The sequence below is a fragment of the Meriones unguiculatus genome, chromosome 9, assembly GCF_030254825.1.
Source record: "Meriones unguiculatus strain TT.TT164.6M chromosome 9, Bangor_MerUng_6.1, whole genome shotgun sequence".
In the NCBI taxonomy this organism is placed as follows: Eukaryota; Metazoa; Chordata; class Mammalia; order Rodentia; family Muridae; genus Meriones; species Meriones unguiculatus.
The window spans coordinates 49,617,253-49,637,316 of record NC_083357.1 but is presented as its reverse complement, the minus strand read 5'-3'; the positions used below and the strand labels follow the sequence as shown (position 1 = coordinate 49,637,316).

At 47.0% G+C, this 20,064-nt stretch overlaps 1 protein-coding gene across 1 annotated transcript in view; it reads right to left on the bottom strand.

Annotated features, from left to right (window-relative positions):
* Cryl1 (crystallin lambda 1) overlaps positions 1 to 20,064 on the bottom strand; it is a 109,521-nt gene that overhangs the window by 26,606 nt on the left and 62,851 nt on the right. The window contains exon 4 of the mRNA XM_021639068.2: positions 5,327 to 5,488. Coding sequence (XP_021494743.1) covers positions 5,327 to 5,488 — 162 coding nt within the window. The remainder of the gene's footprint in view (positions 1 to 5,326; positions 5,489 to 20,064) is intronic.

Below are 20,064 nucleotides of genomic sequence, written 5' to 3'. Positions count from 1 at the left end.
GACATTTCAGCGTGCTAACATTCAGGTGTGCGGTGGTGGGGACAGGAGACCGGGTTGATGTTTAAGGGGAAGAGAAGGTTCTCAGGATGGGTAGTCAGTAAACACACAATGTATGTGCGTACTTAATGCCTGTGAGCCACCCATTAGAACGATTAAAACCGTCAATTTTATAGTAGGTGTAGGTTACCAAAATTAAAAGTAAAAAAAAAAAAAGAGAGAGAGAGATTTAAAACAGTGCTCTGATACCCCACTTCCAGCTCAAAATTCTGGTGTAATCTCCCATAGTCAGTATGAAAGCCGTGTGGCTGGGCTAGGCATGGAAGTTCATGCCTTTAACCCAGCACTCAGGAGGCAGAAGCAGACAGACCTCTGTGAGTTTGAAGCCAGCCTGGTCCACACAGAGAATCCCAGGCCAGCCTGGTCTACACTGAGAGTCCCAGGCCAGTCCAAAAAAAAAAAAAAAAAAAAAATGTGGTACAGCTGTCAAACACTGGTCCGTTCAGACCTCCTGAAATGGAAGCTGAGCGCGCAGAAACTGCCCTCCAGGAGGCCCCAGGTACTGTGCTGTCAGTCCGCCCAGAGCACTTGACCTCACAGTCAGCCCCTGTTTGGGGTCGGAGACAAGCAGCGATAGTGCCTTGGGCCATACAGTGGACAGTCAAAAAGAGACAGCAAAACGCCCCAGAGGCCAGAGGAAGCAGACTTCAGACGGGACAGCACTTCGAAGCCCGCCGGGGTGGCATTCTTCTCATAGGTCTGACCAAGGCGGAGCATCCCTGGTAACACCCACAGCGGCCTCCTGCCCCTCCTAGGCGATGGGGCCACGGTCTCTAGACACTGCGGGGCAGTCTTCCACCCGCAGGCCGTAGGGGCCTCGTCTCTCAAACTTCCCGGAAAGTGAGCTGAAGACCCCCAGGGAAACACATCCTGCACCCAGCCTCCTCCAGCCGGCTGCCAGGATGCCCAGAAGCACGTCAGGGCTCGCTCAGCCAAGGATGTAAAACAATGGGACGAACTTAGTGTCCAGCCAGAGAGAACCGCCGTGCAGCCCAGATTCCAAGAAGGTCTCTCGAGCTTGAGAACAACTTGGACTACACGGCAAGACACCCCCCGACCCCACCCCAACATGCCAGTCTGGGTGCCACACACCCCCCCACACACACACACCAACCCTGGCTTCCTCCCTACAAGGAGGAAAGTTGCTTTAAAACACATCTGAAGGCACGAAGAACCGGAACCGGGAAGATGGGTGCATGAACGCCCCTCCCCTTCTCGCGCGGCAACACGTAGCAGATCCTCTGCAGCCTCTGGAAGCAGGGGGCAGTCCAGGAAGCCCCGTGCTGAAGCCCGTCTGATGCCTTCTGTGCTAACAGCGCACACCCACTGCTCAGTACCTTTCACTTACCCCTGAAACAGAGATGACAAAAATCCTGCCCTGCCCCTGCAAAAGAAAACGTGCCTGAGAACACGGGGCTGTCCTAACACGCTGGCTGAGCTTCCCTGTGTGGAGGTGGAGGCCATGACCTTCTGCAGTGATAAATATACAGGGTGCCAGGGCCTTGCAGAGGCATGACTGGGCCTTCTTCTTGACATCTGAGTTCCTGTCCAGGCAAAGATCTCAGAGGGCTGCCGGGCTGAGGACGAGAGCTCAGCCACTCTGGTCTGGTCTGTGGAACTGGGAGAAAATGTAGATTCTCAAAGACTAGGAACGATTCTTGACGACTTAGGGCTGTCTAAATTATTCAAGAGGGTTCGCCTACTCAAAACATGCAGTAGGATGACAGAATCCAAAGATGGTTAACTTTGGTGATCTGATTTGCTTTGGTTAGCATCAATTTTGGCCTAAAACAAAAAAAGTCCTTATAAAAAACAACAAAAACATTGTGTGTGTGTGTGTGTGTGTGTGTGTGTGTGCGCGCGCGCGCGCGTGTGCCCGTGTGTGCGCATGTGTGCGCGTGTGCGCTCACTGGGTTCCATATGATCTCTTGTTCACTGCATTTTAATTGGCTATGGTTTTCTGCAGTGGTCTCTGTTGCAAAGAGAAATTTCTTTGATGAAGGGTGAACACTAAACTTGCCAGTAGGGATAAGGGTAAATATTTAGAGTGTATTAGGAATTAATGGAGGCTTGGTAAAGTGGTGGCAGTATGTTTCCTCCAAAATCCATCACTTCACCGGCGCTTAGTAGTTGGCTAATTTCCCTAAGTCCAATCAGACAGCCAGTGGTTACAGCCAGGACGTGAGTGCCACTGCTGCACTTTCAGACCGGTCGCGTCGCGATAGGCACAGGCATCACAGTTGGGTAGGGCTGTTGGTGGCTTCCCTCCTTTGGAGGCCTGTGGGGCATCTTCTGCCGTGAAAGTTAGTCCTCAGTGAAGGATGCTTTCAGCTCAAATCCAGCTCAGATCCTCCAGGTCCTGGGTCCAAGAACATTGTATCTTCAGTATTTGTTTATTTTCTGTTTGAGTGAGGGTTTCATAAATCCGAGCAGGCCTCATCGTGCGGCTGACCCAGACTCCACCTGCCTCCATCTCCTGAAAGCTGGGGTTACAGGCCTGTGCCGCCACCACCCCCAGCTTCATACATCGAGAGAGATTGAATCCAGGGCTTCATGTATTAGCATGTATAGCATAAAGCCATAGACCAACTAAACTTGCCTTATGCCATTTATCATCACCTAAACAAGGTAGAAAAGTCTTTTTGAGAATGTACACATTCTGAAGTCTTTAAACAGTGTTCTTTTTTTTCACACAACTTAAATGCAAAGCAATGGGTTAGAAATCAGTGGCTTTCTTACAAGCAGGTGCTTTCCACGGCAGTAATCAGTGGCTGTTTTCAGAAGGATTGTGTGTGTGTGTGTGTGTGTGTGTGTGTGTGACATCTGTATTCACAGGGGAACACGTGGGTGCTTTCAATTAGCATCCCTCTTGACTCTATTGTCACTTGCACATTTTGTAAGTGAACAGAATCTATTCTATCTTCTCTCGGTTCTGTGGCAGCAACTCTGAGGATGGATCATCGTTCTTCCCACTGTATTTCACAACACAGCAAAACTTGGAGGCTGGACTGTCTGCGTCTTGATGTTTAGTGTCTGGTGAGTCTTTTCTTCACACTGACCAGTCTGGCACCTCCTCTGAACTGCTTCTCTTCGGAAGAAGGCTTTCCCTGCTCCCCAGCCCTGAGCCCCTCAGGCATCACATATAGCCATATGTACTGTCTTGTGGAGGTCCGGACTGTAGGAGGCCGTTAAAGCAGCATTTCCAATGCACGGTGCTGCGTCTGTGTCCCTAAGCTCACACAGCTCTACAGGGAAATGCTCAGGATCCCCTAGAATACTGCTGTGGTGGGTGGAGGGGGAGCTTCCCCATCCCTGAAATGTTCTGGATATCTGAACTATATTGAGCTCTGACACTGTGTTCAAAAATCTAAATTTCAGAGCTTTTCAGATTTGGGGGTTTTTGAATTAAGAACTAGTAACAACTATGTAAACATCCCCAAATCCAAATTCTGAAATGCTTGGTCCCAATTGTTTTGGCTAAGAAATACTGTTCTGGTTTGACGTGAGACGTCCTTTAGAACTAAAGAGATGGCTCAATAATTAAGAGCACGCTCTGTTCCTCCAGATTCCTAGCACCCACATGGTGGCTCACAACTGTCTGTAACTCCAGTTCTGGGGTATCTGATACCGTTTTCTGGCCCCTGCAGACAACAGGCATGCATGTGGTACACGGACACACAGAAGGCACGCAGGCAAATTACCCAAACACATGAACACACACACACACCACTAGCTCATCTGTTTGAATTAGCTCAGCTTGGTCCCTTGTTGCTGGTGCTGTTCTGGAAGGTTTTCTCAGTGGAGAAAGGGGGTTACCATGTAATGGGCCTGCCATTTATACACACCCTCCCCCAGCCTTTCCCTGACTTCTCTCCTCCATGCCTTCTCTGCCATATCTGTCCGCCTAGACCACGAGCTAAAATAACCCCTTCCTCCCTTGATTTACTTCCCGACAGGTAACTGGCCAAATCGGCAAGGGAAGTAACCAGCACAGAGGCCCAGTTTGTGGCCTCTAATCCTCTGGCCTCCTCCTAACCCCCACCAGCTCCGTGTGTGGGCTCTCCGTGATGCCGTCATGACCCCATCCTACATACTCCTGCTTGCTCCTCCCCACGGCCTTTGCTTATGCAAAACCTCAGCTTCCAGCTCAGTTCTCACCAACCTAGCCAGATTGGCCCTGCCCCTCTGTGCAGCCTTTGGCTGGTAATGACACAATATGCCATCATATTTATCATGGCTGGAGCTCTGTTACCTTTTTCCACCCAAACAGGCTGTCCTGGTTCTTCATGGTCATGCTGAGCTCATGGCCAGGACTCCAACACACACACACACACACACACACACACACACACACACACACCATTGCTTGTTCCCTGCCCTTACAGTGACACATTAACCTCAACTCACTGAGCCCTCCCTTTACCTGCTAATCAGAGCCCAGGTCCCAGCTCGCCACATAAGGCGTCTCTGATGAGGAAACAGATTTAGTCAATTACAGTGGATGGCTGAAAGGGGAGCAGCAGGGGAGGAGGGTTTCAACTCAGCCGTCCTAAATCAGAATTTGACAGTGACACCCATAGGATCTGCATTTTAACAGATCTGACCCTACTGTGAATGACTTTCAATAAATGATACAAGGCAAGTGACATGTCTGCAAACTTCTGCATAGCATGTACATTTAAAAACCACTGTGTGTGTGTGTGTGTGTGTGTTGTTGTTGTTGTTGTTTCCGTGGATTCTAGGCATTCAAACCCAGGCCCTCGTGTTTGCACCGCACACACCTTATCCACTTAGCCACCCCCAGCAGCCCACATAGACATTTGTAATGCAGCACTCTTACTGTGATGATGAGACTGCTTACCTAGCCTTGTATCACATGATAAGTGCCCTGAGGCTTAAAGCAGTAAATACCGCTTGTTTTATGCTATAACACCTTAGATACACAGATAACATTCCGAAGAATTTGGGATCATAGTTGTTGTTTTTTTAAATGATGATATTGCACAATCTTAAATGGATACAAAACCACCAGATTGTATAATATTGTCTAACAGCTTCTGTGGTATGTGGATTACACCTTAATAAAGCTGTTCAAGATACTTGCAGATCATCGCAATGTACTGGCCCTAAAACAGAATGAGATACAATTAAGTCCCCAGATGCACCACACCCCCAGGGGCTGGAGTGTTCCCTGGCGCTTGCCCAGCATGCGAGAGGGCCTGGGTTTGATCGTCCAGCGCCACAAAGGAACAGCTCGCAGTGTGCTTACCGGATGAGCCACGAGGCACTGCTTCACGTGGGCCACGCCCGTGAACAGCTTGGAAGGCAGCAGGCACGAGCTGGAGCTGCTCAAGACGACCCTTTCGTCCACGATGCGGTCCAGCTGGGCAAAAATCTTCCTTTTCAGGTCCAGGTTCTCCGGGACACACTCCTGGAAGGGACACGTGTGGATGAGTACTTTTGGTCAAGACACCAGTCGGGTCGTGCTGGCTTTGTTCCTACAATGAACCAATTTAGAAATGATGGAGTCCGATAACCCCAGCATAGGTCACCTTGAGCACAACTGAGGCAGCAGCTTTGCCTGGCTTTTCCCTGGCCTCCCCCTCCCAAGAAGGCCATAAAGAACAGTTTTCTGCCTGTCCTAGAAGCAGGTTGCAAAGACCCTCTGCAGGAAGTATCCTGAGACACACGGAGAATAGAAAGGCATCCTAGCTTTGAAGACAGGGACAAGGACAGGAAGAACCTACCCAGGAAGCCTTGTTCACTCTCTCGTCTATAATCCCTGGGTCAGAATCCCTGTGTCCACTCCTTTACCTGAGCAAACATTCACTCTTCACACTGCTCAAAACCACCTGGAATGTTTTGGATCCTCACTTCTGACCTGTCCCTAAGCCACAGAAAACTTTATTAAGTGCATGTGTGTTCTTATTGGTCTCTATTTTGTTAACGGAACCTCAGCTATAGACCTTGTCAGAGGTGAGAAAAGATGACCCAGCGTCCGCTGCAAAACCCAGCAGGAGGAGTTTAAAGCAGAAGGACAGCTAAGAGAACAGGAACACCCCTGGCAGGGAATGATGAACACAAGGATTCCTCCACTGAGGTCTGAAACTTCTCATCCTAAGAAGTCTGGGCTGGGGTCAGCTCCGTGGGCAGGCTTCTGCCCAGCACCTGGAGACGCCACCGATTCCATTTCCCAGAACCAGGGCTGCAGGGAACCTGCCAACTGAAAATTCTCATGATGAGAAAGTCCTTTGCGGAGATGGATCCAACTCCTACGGCAGAGCTCACAGGAGCCCTCCGGCAAACCGCTATAAACCTGAGTGCTTTCATCACCGCATACTTCCCCTATCCACCCCCACCATCACATCCAGGATCTTCAAGGGAAAACCTGTAACTCCGGAGGCGGGCCAGGACTCACTTCTAATTGGGGGTGCTTCTGAAAAAGATCTTTGTTTTCAACAATCACAGAGCACTAAACGGGGTGGGCAGCTGGATAGATAGAGGAGTTCATTTGGATTAATTGCTGCCGATAACAACCGCTCTGAAATTCTAATTGCAGGGCTGGGTGGGACTGAGATGGCAATCTCAAACAGCCCAGGCTGGCCACAGCTACAGGGTGTTCCTGGGAACTTGGGGTTCAGGTGAATACCTGCTCGTCTGGATGGAAGCGATGTGTGAAGAAGTGCCCACCTACACGCATGAGATCACACTGAGGGTCACTCTAGCCGCAGTCAGCCCCTGCCCACCTGGGAGGCAAGGGGACCCCAACGCCCCTTTGTAACATTCCCTTTCTATTCACAGTAGACCAAGAGCCAAGGATGCTCTTAAGAATCAACTAGGTGCTCCTTACCTAAAAAAAATCTCAAGCCCCCATCCCAGACCTAATACGGGTGAGGCCTACATTTTTCACAGGCATCCTACTTATTCCTAAAGCTCAGAATTACTATTCTGAAGTCCAGATACAAAGAGTGGGTGTGCCCCACAGTTGGCATTCTACAAATGTCAGGATCCTCCACCTCCTCGCTCAGTAGCTCGACCCTTTAATACAGTTCCTCATGTTCTGCTGACCCCCAGGCATAAAAAGATCTTGTTGCTACTTCATAACTGTAATTTTGCTACTGTTATGAGTTGTGATGTGCATGGTATCTGTTGAGAACCTCTGTCCTAGCTACTCACAGCCATCAATGGAGTCACACTAGTACTTTTACTTTGGTCACTTCACCCAGCCAATTTCCCTGGAATATGACACTTAAGGCAGCACAAAGAACGCCTCAAGAAGCCAACAATGGAAACTCAGTGTCGAAGTCCTATCGGAATTACTCCTTGTAAATAGACTATGTCAGCCAGCCTATAGTCCCAGCATTCGGAAGTAGAGGCAGGAGGATCAGAAAGGTCAAGGCCACCATCTGCTGCACAGTTTGAGATTGGACAGGGCTACATCGTGTCTCAGAAGAATAACAAATGATAGATAGATAGATGATAGATAGATTAGCTAGATACTCACAAGAATATATAACAAGTAAATAATAAGCAAACAAATAAAACAGGGGCTAGAGAGATGGCTCAGACATTAACATTTGTTGCTCTTGCAGACCACCTGGGTTCAGTTCCCAGTACCCACATGGTAGCTCACAACCATCTGTAACTCCAGTTCTGGGGTGTCCGATGCCCTCTTTTGGCTTCTATGGGCACTAGCCACACACGTGGTGCACAGATATGCGCGCAGCCAAAACACCCATCACATAAAATAAAAATTTAAAAAGATGTTTTTAAAAGTTTTATTCAAAGAGGAAGGGGGCCACACTGTGTTTGTTTATACTTTTTAAAAGTATAATCAGGTCACGTGAAATTTTATTAGGAGTGAAAGGACATAGAAGCATCACATCTCAAACAGAAGCAAAGAACGGAGTCATTTAAGAACTGTAAAGCCCATTGTGTTCTGTCCCCTTATCAAAACGGGAAAAAGAGCTACAGTAGCTGGCTGTTCCTATTGAGTCACTCCTGGATCAGTTAAGCCTGTGAGGTGGGTTCGGTTTAAATGGAGCCTTTTAGTCAGGCCAGAGGTGAAGACCGACACAGAGCTTGTATGAGCCGGGGAAAGAAAGGACTTATTGTGTGCCTTCCTGCAGCGTCTCCTCTGAAATTCTATGCCTTTTTCCAGATCGTTTGATCATGACAGAGGCAAGAAAACTTGAACCACAGGAAACCCAAACCTGCTACAATTATGTAAGGGTTTCCAGTGGCCTGTTGGCTTGAAACTTGGTTGCTCTTGCTGTTGTAACCCAGTTGAATGAGATGGATGGAGCCACAGACCTCAGGCTTCAGCCATGTCACGTGCTGGACTCAGTTCCCTGCTATCCACTAAGGTCGCCATCATGTCTGAAAAAGGGAGTGGGTCATTTTAGTCAGGTCTCTCATCCACACCCCCTGCTTCTCCAGTCAGTCTGCCTGGGAGAGATGTATGTGTATAAAAGGCTGCTACACGTGAAGTATTTCCAGTGGCTGCCATCATCTGTGAGCAGTCGTCTTCCCTCTGTCTAATTAAACTCTGGCCACACCTCCCAACAGGGCTGACTTATTACTGTTTTTGTTTGTTTGTTTGGGTTTGTTTTGAGGGAGTGGAAATGGCACCTCCAACAAATGACACGATCATATACAACCAACACCACAGGTATTCTGAGATTTAGGCAGCAAAACCAAACAGTGAGCACTTAGGAAGTAAATTAGGACAAAACTTCTTAACTGTTCATTTTTAATGGTTGTCAAAATCGGCCTCTTCTGTTTGTTTGTTTGTTTGTTTGTTTGTTTGTTGTTTTGAAGCGGTGTCCCATAGCTCAGGCTGGCCTCCCAGTCAAAATGTAACCAAGGCTGATGTGGAACTCCAGACCCTCCTGGAACTCCAGATCTTCCTCTCTCTCTCTCTCTCTCTCTCTCTCTCTCTCTCTCTCTCGTACACACGCTCTCTCCCTCTCTCTCTCTCGTACACACGCTCTCTCCCTCTCTCTCTCCTCTCTCCCTTTCTCTCTCACTCTCTCTCCCTCTCCTTCTCCTCTCTCTCTTTCTCTGCCTCTCTCCATCTCTCCCTCCTATCTCCTTCTCTCCCTCTCTCCCCCTCCTCTCTCTTTCCCTCTGGGATCCCAGGCATAAGCCTCTGCCTTCTTTACGCACAGTTAGAGATTACACTCAGGGCCTGACAACTGAGCACATCCTGGCTCAGCTCTCACCAGCTTCCAGGCCCAGGCAGTAGCTGCAGCTAACAGATGAGGCTAAACGTCAATGCTGACTTCTTCCCTTCCGTTCCCAAACAGAAGATACTGAACGATGGTGTTATGACTGTATGGCTTTTTATTGTAACGTTTTAAAAGTAAATCACAGACAAGCCTCAGTGTCTCATTGAGAACTTAGCAGGGCTGTGCTTCGGAGAATCTGCACAGTCACAGCAGGTCAGCTCACGGGATGATCCCAGAGAGAGCACAGGGAAAGTAGATACCTGCTTTTCAAGTCCCGCCACTGGCCACAGGACACGCATGCCCACAGACGTCTGCCATGAAGGGCAAAGATGAAATTTTCTTGAGTTGTTTTTTTTTTGTTTTTTTTTTAATGAGCCCCACCCCACCCTGCCTCACCCAGTCACCCCACATCCTGTGACTCATGAAACATAGCTAGATAAAAACCTAGGTGTGCTTTCCAAGAAAACCCAGAAGACTTCAGGACTTGTGGTATTTTACACACCATGGTTCTAAGAGCTGGTTTTCAGTGGAGGAATAAGACTCGGGAAGGCTGGGGAGAGACGCTGACAGCACCCAGAAGAGATTTCAGGGCACAAGTTAGGACTGGAATGCAGGGTTCGTGGTAGGCTTGATGTTAGCACACAATCTCCCGCTTTCTCCGGGCCAGTCGCCGCTCCCACTGCTTTCTCTTCAGTGTCTCTTTCAAGAGCACAACCTCTAAAACCTGCTGGTTAACAGGCTTCCTGTGTCCACAACCCTGAAGCCCTAGACAGGAAAACAGGGAGAGGGAAAGAAGCAGCAAAGACACAAAAGGGACCAGGAGAAGCAGTGTAATGTGAAAAAAGGAGACCAATGCTCAGCCAAACAAACGGTACTCTGCCCGAACCGGGGGCTCATTTCCTCCTAAATCAAATTAAAGTGCTTTTGTTGTGGTGGTGGTGTTTGCTTTTGTTTCAAGTGTATTATTACATGTGCTCACTCTGCTAGCCTAGAGGTCTCCGCAATGATCCAAAACCAATTACACACAGAAACTTTCCCAAGGGAAACAGCAGGGCAGAGCGTGCTGGCCAGGGGTGGGTGGGAGTGGGGTTGACGTAGCTGGGCACAGCATGCCCAGTGGTCAGTTCCCGGAGCTTAGGTGTTCTGCTTACACAGATTAATGCTGTCTGCTTTAAAAGCCATCCTGCCTCCGGTGACATCACAGAACCTCAGAGACAAGCATGGAACAGCACTGTCCCTCTGAGCACCTATTCCCATCCTCATTCCAGGGATGCTTGTGTACCTTTTGCGGGATCATTTATTTAGAATTTAGATGCTTGACATGAAAGAAAAATAATACAATAAAAACAGTTCACTTGTATCTCTATGCTGGTGATTTTTGGCGTTTCTAGTATTTCTCAGGAAGAAGAAGTGACATTTGTCTAAGAGCCGTGTCCTAAGCCAATGTTCCACTGGAACTTCAAGAGAAGTGACATTTTTTAAATACAAGTCACTGAGACTTCTTTTGTTTTAGTAGGGTGTTTTTTGTTTAGGCTGTGTGTGTGTGTGTGTGTGTGTGTGTGTGTGTGTGTATGTGTGTTTAGACAGGATTTCATGTGGTTCAGGCTAGTCTTGACCTTTCCATGTAACTGAGGATGACCATTAACTCCTGCCTCCCCCTCCGACCTCTCAAATGTTACAGGTACGAGCCACTACTGCCCAGCCACAGTAGACCAGGACCTCATTCTGTAGCCCAGGCTGGCCCAGAATTCACTAGGTAGCCCAGGCAAACTCCATCTCCACCTCCAGAGTCCTGGGGTTGCAGGGCTCTGCCAACATGCCCCGCTGCTACATCTTAAAGAAGACACTTCGCCATTTCCAGTAAGTTAAAGGCCCACTTTAAAGCCACAGCGTTTGTTTTGTTTAATGTCGACAATTAGATGCCACGCTTGTTTGCGCTCCTGATTCCTTTCTCATCCATTTGATCTGTTGTCCTCACCTACACCACTGAAGAGAGCACACACACTCTTCTTTGCTCCAGGCAACACCTCACGTGTCCCAGGCTGGCCTCACTGTGTAGCTGAGGATAGCCTTAACTCTTCGGTCTCACTGTTCCTACCTCCCAGTTGCTGAGGTTACAGGCCTGGTTTTGTGTGGCACCTGGCCTTCTCGAGCGAAGCTAGCCTTCCTCAGCTCGTTTGTTTGTGTTGCATTATTTTATTTAGGATAGGATCTAGCTCGATAGCCATGGCTGGCCTGGAATCCGATATGTGGACCAGCCTGGCCTCAAAATTTTGGAGATCCTCTTGCCTCTGCCTCCCCATGCCAAGACTGCATACACACCACATCCCTCACTGCCCTTCGAAAAGAGAGAGTCCTAGTCCTGCCTGTCATGTATTGATACTTGTTTCATCTTTTAAAAATTTGTTTTCTTTTTGAAAACATTTTTCTTTAATGGCCTTATTTGGTGGTTTTGGTGGGCCAAGATTTCTACTGCTCGCCAGACATGACGGAAAACACACACGATCCCAGCACTAGAGAACCAGAGACAAATGGATCAGAAGTTTGATGCCACCCTGGGCTATGTGGGGCTTGTCTTAAAACATAAAATAAAATAGGATTTAAAATGTCTAATACAAGTATAGGCACTCTGACCTTCAATTTCTAACGTAATTCTAGTCTGTGTCAATAAAGAGTCAAACATGAGTGGCTAGCATGACACTCTCTTTTTCCTAATCTCCAGAGAAACCAAGCATTCATACAGTGTGAGCTGTAGGGCAGAGAGGCAGCCATCAATTGGGTCTTAAACAGGAGCTCACCAAATCCACGGAGTTTCCTTGAAAGCAGCAAGAAGGTAGGGTAGGGACCCGGTGTTGCTGTCCTGTCTCACAAGGCCACACAAAACTGAGAGCCTAGCTGTGGCTGTGTGCTACGTTAGGGTGTTGTGTTGGTTTCCACCCACGCTTGTTGACCCACAGCTGCCAAAGAAACTTCAATGTTCTCCAGCCTTTAGCTGGCCATAAAGTAACTCTCTGACCTTTGCTGACAGACAGCAGGTATGCTCCTCTTTCCAGAAGGGTCTTGCTCGTGCCCTGGAGGAAAGACTGCTGCATGGAGAGGCCTGCTCCAGCCCTCGCTCCAATCACCCTTCCTCAGGGAGGTAGGTCTCCCTATCAACTCAGAGGACGGGTTCAGATGACCTTCTGCCCCGCCAAACAGGTGGGAAGCTGTGGAGGGTGTGAGCCCCAGGGAGGGTCTGGAAGCTTCGGTTCCTTCCCCCACACCTCAGTCTTTTATTTGCAGCCTTTATAATATGTTTTACTGAAAACCAGCAAATGCATTTTTCTGCACAGGAGGGTGCTGTAGGAACCCTGCCAGGCCTACATAGTCCCAGGAACGACACCTCGCCTCAAAACAGACAGATGTGTGAAGGAACCAGGGACTTCTGGATGAAGTGTTGGGGTGGGGAGCAGCCTTGGGGGTTGTGTCCACCACCCACAAGAGTGATGAGACCGCCTCCAACAGGTAGATAGATCTTCGCAGATCTGACTTAGTACAGCCCCAGCCAGCGTCTGCACAGGTTGCTTGATGAGGGGAAAACCGCAGCCACTTCCGAGTCTGTGCTGACTGCCTGTGAGAACACAGGGAAAGCGTCACCTCGTGACTGACACAGGCCTCTGTTGAACCACAGGCCTGGTGGTCCATCTCCCATCAACAGAGGAGAGGAAGCGGAGATAATGACTACAAGTGCATGTGTGGCTTGTCTATGGGTTTGCCTACATGACCTTTGGCATATAATAGAACGCAGCTCAGCATCGCCCCTCACCAGGGCTTCCTACTGGTTCCAAGATAGCCGTGAAGAAACGAAGATACACTATGACCCCGAAAACTCGGGTGAATAGACTGTTTCATTCTAGGGAAAAGGGAGTGGGGAGAACACTTCCATGTGGAAATAAATCCTTCTCCCATTGAACATGTGAGGACTTCTGGTTCTAAAAATATGATGTGCTGGAAACTAAGTCCTCCTTCTTCAAGTATGGAACAATTCTACACAAAACAAACCATCCTTTTAGATGAAGTACTGCACTGTCAGAAAGTTAAGAAAATCATCACGCTTAAACAAACAAACAAACAGAAATCAGCCAGGTGGTGGTGGCAGGCAGATCTCTGAGTTTGAGACCAGCCTGGTCTACAGAGGAAGTTCCAGGACAGTCAAGGCTACACAAAGAAACCTTGTTTCAAAAACCCGCCAAAATAAAAAAATAAAAATAAAAAAGCGTCAGCCTTAGAGCAGATGCTGGGGCTGCATGGACAGAAGTCTACTCCAGGGCCTGGTGAGGGGCGAAGGGAAAGGCTGAAGGGACAAGCCACATAAAATCCTGAAGCCCCAGGTCAGTGAGAGACTGTATCTTAAAGACAGCCCCTGAGGACCCAGGATTGCTCTCTAGCTCCACGTGCATTCTCACACACATGAACACACCTACACATGGGTACCTGCACATACACAAACATGCACACACAGACACATATACATGTCAACACGAAATACATAAGTGAATAAACAAATGAGTGAATGAATAGATTATGTCTTACATGCAGGAAAAATAAAAACAGTGAGAGTCTGGGGCTATAGTCAAATGGCAGAACACCAGCCCAGCATAAACAGAAGGACCTGAGCTCAACTCCTGGCACCAAAACGCCAAAAAGATTAGCAGACAAGCTGGGTGTGGTGGGGTGTGCCCTCTATCACAGAGCCTAGGAGGCTGACACAGGGGTGTCATGATTTCAGGCCCCCATCTCAGGAAGCCAACCCCCACCAACTTAGTATCATGTGCATGTACATATCAGCAGAATGCTACCATCTTCACTGAAAAGATGTTTATACTTAGGGAAACATCAGTCTTATAAAAAAAAAATCAAGAATGTGAACTCTATTTCTCTTTTTTGTTTGTCTATGTTGTATTTCCACCTTCAAAAATACACTTAGTACAGTGTCTGGTATGAGCACTATGAGAATGAATGAATGAATGAATGAATGAACAAATGAGTGAGTGAAAGAATGAATGAATAGCAGTCCTTGGGTCTTAAGTCCTTTCACTTGGACAAAAGGACATAGTGTTAATTAATTTGAATCTGTAGTTGTTTTTGCATTAAACTTTTTTGCTTCTTTTCTCACCTCTGTTTGTGTATGTGTACATGTATGTGTGGAAGATGCCTATGTATGCATGTGTGAGGTGCATGTATGCATGTGTATGAGAATGTGTGTGTGGGTATGCAGGTGTGTGAGGTGGCAGTTCTGTGGAGTTATGTCCACCGTGCAGACAAAGGGCCTGAACTGAGCCCAGGTTGACATTTAGCGAACACATTCGTTGATTATTAATGAAAACTTGCGGTGGGACTGTATCTGTTGATTTCATGTACGGCCCTCAGGCTTGATGACTTCACTCATCTACCGTGGTCTCCCACTATGTCTAAAGGGCTGGGGGAAGAAACCGGAGACCTACTCCTGCCTTCCCTAGCTGTCCTTGGGCCCATGGGTTTAAAGCATACAGTTGTTCCCCACAGCTTGAGGGTCTGTGCTTTAGCTATGTGACTTCTGACTTGGGGAGCCTCTGTTCAGAGTCTGAGTGCAGGCCCTTCTCGCTCTATAAGAATGCCTTTGCACCCGTGATGGTGGCAGGAGATGAAGTGGGTGCATCAGAGGGGCTTTGGGAAGAAGGTGGATGTCTGAAAGAGGGAACCAGCATTAACATGCGTGTCCAGGGCACACCTTGTTAAGGAATGGGCCTCTGGAGGGACCTCTGCAGGTGAGAAGATGTGGGGTGCTTGTCCAGGGACGCTCTAGGGAGATGAAAGACAAAGACAAACGACTTAAAGCAGGGGAGGCAACACGCACTGTGACTGAAGTGAGCAAAACCACACCCTGGTGCCAATACAGACTGCCACTTACCCGCTGGCAAGATGTGATCACAACAGACACATTTGATAATGTGTCCTTGGTAAAGCTAGCATACAACCACAGCACCACAGAGGAAGCAGAATTCCTGGGACAGAACAAGACACACTTCCAAGAGCAGAATAACACGCAGACGCCTCCAACAGTTGTAACTCACCAGCAGGGGCCTCACACTATGCACAACAATAGATACACCAAAAACTGTGCCATGCCAATCAGGCTGAAGAGATGCCTCAGTGGCTTGGGCAGCTCACAATCACTTGTACCTATAGCTCTGCTGTAAAAGGAACCTTTATTCTCCTGGTGTAATTGTTGTCTTGGAAGGTTACTGCCTCTGTCTGCTGACCGTGGCCTAGTCCTGGAAGCTCCTAGCCTCTGTACAATCTAACCTAGGCCTAGAATGTTTTCAACCTCTGAGACTCACCACTGAGCAAGCTTACCTTTTCTTGATCTTACTGAACTCTGGCTGGCTGGTTCAACTCAGATGTTCTAGATCAAACTCTTCTCCCAACTGATTGATTCAATCTGGCTTTTCTCTCAGCCCCTGAATGCTCTCCTTGGCCTCAAAATAACTCAAGCAATCTGCTCTAATCTCCTGGCTCCTTCTCAATCTCTGGCTCTTTCTGTCTTCACCTACGTCTGTCTAGCTTGTTATCTCTTCAACCTATCTCTCTATAATTGTCCTGAAAAAAAAAACTGTCTCCGTGTGTGTGTGTGTGTGTGTGTGTGTGTGTGTATGTCTGTGTCTCTCTCTGTGTCTCTCTCATTGCCCCTTTAAGTAGCTTTCCTTTCCTCTCTCTTCTCAGGAGAGTTGGGCATACCCTATTCTGTCAAGTCTTTCTCTTATTCGTCACTGTTTCTTCCACTCAATTAGACATCACTTTCAAACATGGGTGCTTCCTAACTTTGCCTTCATTTCCAGAACAGCCATGTTCTGAGTTAACATTCCTCTACACTCCATGTGTATCTGATGCCCTCTTCTGGCTTCTATGGGCACTGCACTCATGTGCACATATACACATTGAAACAATAAAAATCTTTAAAAACAAGAAACTACTCCTAGACACAGTTTAACTTTGGAAAATGGCAGGGTAAGTTGTTTTACACAAGTCCATCTGATAAGAATTGAAAAATGTAAAAAAAAGAAAAAGAAAAAGAAAAGAGAGAGAGAGAGAGGAAGGAAGGAAGGAAGGAAGGAAGGAAGGAAGAAAAGAAGACAGGAAGAAAGGAAGAAAGGAAGAAAGGAAGAAAGGAAGAAAGATCCATTTGAGTCTGGAGTGGTTGTGGCACATAACTATAATTCCAACACTTAGAAGCCAGAATTAAGAGGATTATAAGTTCAAAGCCAGTCTAGGCTACAAAGTGAGACTTTAGCGTTTTCTTTCTGTTTTAAATTAATCCTCACTTAAGATGCTGGAAATATCCACAAGTGTGAAAAATTGTAAGCAAGCAGACAGAAAGTATATCCAGATAGGAAGGAACCCAGAGACAAGCATTTGCACTCATCTTAACTTCTATTGAATAAGCAATTGTCTGTTTCAAAGCACAGGGGTAAAGTGGCTGAAATGGTCAGCAGAACTTTTAACATGCTCAGAGTGCCAGGAGAAGAGGGTTGTGCTAGTATTCAGGCTTCTAATCAGGTACACCCCCCCGCCCTCGGTTGTTTCCTAGGAATAACGGGAACAAGAAACAGACCAGTGTTCCTAAGAACTGAAGGGCAGCCTCAACTCAGCCCCACCTCCAAGTACACAAGGGGGGAACCTGTTTCCAGCGCCCCTGCCTTTTAGAAACAACTCTCTAGGGACAGAGCATCAGCTGGAGCCTTGTCTTCTACACTGGCAATGGCTCACAATTAAACAGAGAAACAAAATAAATACTAGGGACTCCTTGGCTGAAAGCAAGTGAAAACAGAAATAGGACCAAATGACATTCAGAGAAGGCATTCTCAGATGTGTACTTTGAAATAACAATAAATAATACAGTTAAGAAATTAAAAGGTTTTAAACATTTTTATAATATAACAAGACTCTAAAAAGAATCGAATGGGAAGCCAACAACTGAAAAATACAATTAACTTAAAGGAAGACTTAGCTGAAGAAATGATTAATAAGCTTGAAGACACATCAGGATAAAATAACCCAACTGAAGAATGGAGAATACAGGAGAAAGCAGGGCAGGCAGGTGCTGGGAGGTCCTTGTACACAGGCGGAGTGACTGTGGATGGTGGGAGATTGCACAGGGGGAGAAGAAAGAATGTCTTTCTTTGCTTAGGTTTCTAAGGGTCTGTTTTTAAGGGGCGATGGATGTGTATGTGTGCATATGCAGAGGTCAGCCTCCAGTCTGGGTTTTTGAGGCGGCCTCTCTGCCTGGGACCTGGGACTCCCTGATTAATCTGGGCTGGTTTAGGCAGTAAGTGCTAAGGATCCTCCTGTCCCCACCTTCCCACTTCTGGGGTTACAAACAGAAACAGGTCCTGGAGATTGAGCTTCAGTTCTCAGGTTTTCAAGGCGGCACTCTCCAAACTGAGCCATCTCTCCAGCCCTTCTTAAAGAATTTTTTTAAAGATCCAGCTAGCCTGGTACACTAAACATGATAAAACAGCAACAACAACACTGTCTCAAACAAGGTAGAAGGCAAGGACCGGGGGCACTTAGGGTTGTGTTCCAACTTCCACGCGTGAGTTGTTAGCACATGAACATACATCACACATCACAGTCCACACATACATCATACACATACACATAAAGACTTGTTTAAAAAGAAAGGTTAAAAAAATGATTAAAATTCTATTACCAGGGGCTTGACAGATGGGCGAAGAGGCCACCAAGCCTCGTGGACACCGTACTGGGGACCACAGCTAAACTGCGATCTTCCCAGGCTCCCAGGTCGTAAGCCATGAGTAAGGAAAGAGGAGGAGAGCATGAGACCAGACCTTCATGAAGGATGTGCAGAGGGAGGACTATGAGCTGTGGATGGAGCAGACCTGGAGAGGTCACACAGGAGCTGTAGCCAGCTAGCTCTCACCTTAAGCACACGGTGTTACTGACAGAACCGGAAACCCCCAATGCAGCCAGGGCAACCATAGCAACTTCCAACTTTAAAGTTCACCCGACTTCTAACCGGCTTAACTCAGATCCCATCAGGTGTGCCCGTGCTAGACATTAAAAACCGTTTACATCAGCACCTACTGATTTTAAAAGCCACAAGGCATATGAAAAGGCGAGTAAAATCAGCATATAGCCAGGAAACATGGTCATCAGGAGATCCAGATACGGCTCAGAGATCAGGGTGAACTGGCAGTAATTTTAAATAATTATGATTGATATGTTGAAGGGTTAATGAAAAATGCAAAATCATGTGTTATCTCAGCAGAGTATCAGAAGCCTAAGAGAATGCTAGAAACCAAAAAACAAAACTATACCTAAAAACAAAACAAAAGCAAAAACCAAAGAGATGAAGAATGTCTCCAGTAGACACAACTCAGATGAGAAGGAGTCTGCATTCTTGAGTTTGGCTAACTGAAACCGTCCACAGCAATGAGCAGAAAGGCCGAGGACAGAGCATCCAAGACCTCTGTAACATGCAATCACACGCGTCAAAACACAGGAGATGAAACAGAATGGGAAGGATGGGAAGTGTAAGTAATTAATGGCTAAAAAGTATACAATTGATGAGTTGGGATGCAGTATGTGAGAGATGAATTAAAAAAAAAAAAAGAGCTACAATGTGGGCCAAGGACATTGTGGGTACTCCCCTTCACAGTGATGTAGTTCTTATGGGAACCTGGTTAGTTCTTGAGAGAGAATAGTTACAAAATTGCAAGTCTATTGTCTCTCCTAGGTTTCCCATCTTTCCAAGTGATTCGAACAAAAGGGCCCTCATCAGAGAATGCATGACAGCATTTAGATTTTTTAGGCTCCAAAACTGAGCTGAAAAAACATCTTTTCTTGCCCTCCCGGTGGTCTAATGAGTAGGATAAATATTTTTTTTTCTTTACAAAGTCCTCAACCTCGGGTATTTTGTTATAGCAAAGGAAACAAATACATAACAAATCCCTTGTAAACATGAAAGAAAGTAAAAGAAACTATTAATATCTGAAGAGCAGATCTCAGAACAAAGAACTGACTCAGACAAAGAAGCACAAAAATCCTGGAGAAGTGACAGCAGTGTCCCAAGAAGACATAGGACTCCTAAACAGCAGCACCTCTTACACACAGAGCACGGGGTGGAGAACGAGGGGAGAGCGAGCATACGGGACAGTGAGAAGACTCTGTGGACACCATGGTCAGACACAGGCCAGTGTGCTCTTGTCCAAGCCCACAGGACAGAAGCCACCAAGAGTGAACCCCAGCATGAACTATGGATGATGAATAACATATTTTAATGTGCTTTACTAATTGCATTCACTGGGGTGGGTGTACTGGAAGGGGAGGAGAGAGCAGCTACTGTGTTAGAACACTTATAGGGAATCATTGAACCTCCTTAATTTTCTTATCAAAGCAGCACTTTTCTCAAATAAAAAGTAAACACATTAGACAACATGTTTTGGATATTAAGTGCTAATTTCCTTATAAAATTAAAAAATATATATGTGAAGTAAAAACTAAGAACCAGAAAGAAAAGTAGGCAAATTCACAGCTGCCACTGGAAACCTTACTAATTATTTCTCAGGAAGAGCAGACAGGAAAAGCTATATTGTTACCACAGCTGTCGGTCAGAGAAGCCAACTTGATCTGTTTGACCATAGGCTGCTCCTCCAACAGCCTACCTACCCTTCCCCAAGTGCACATATGGGGTAGGCATAAAGATACGTCTGGCAATGAAATCAATCAGGCATGCTCT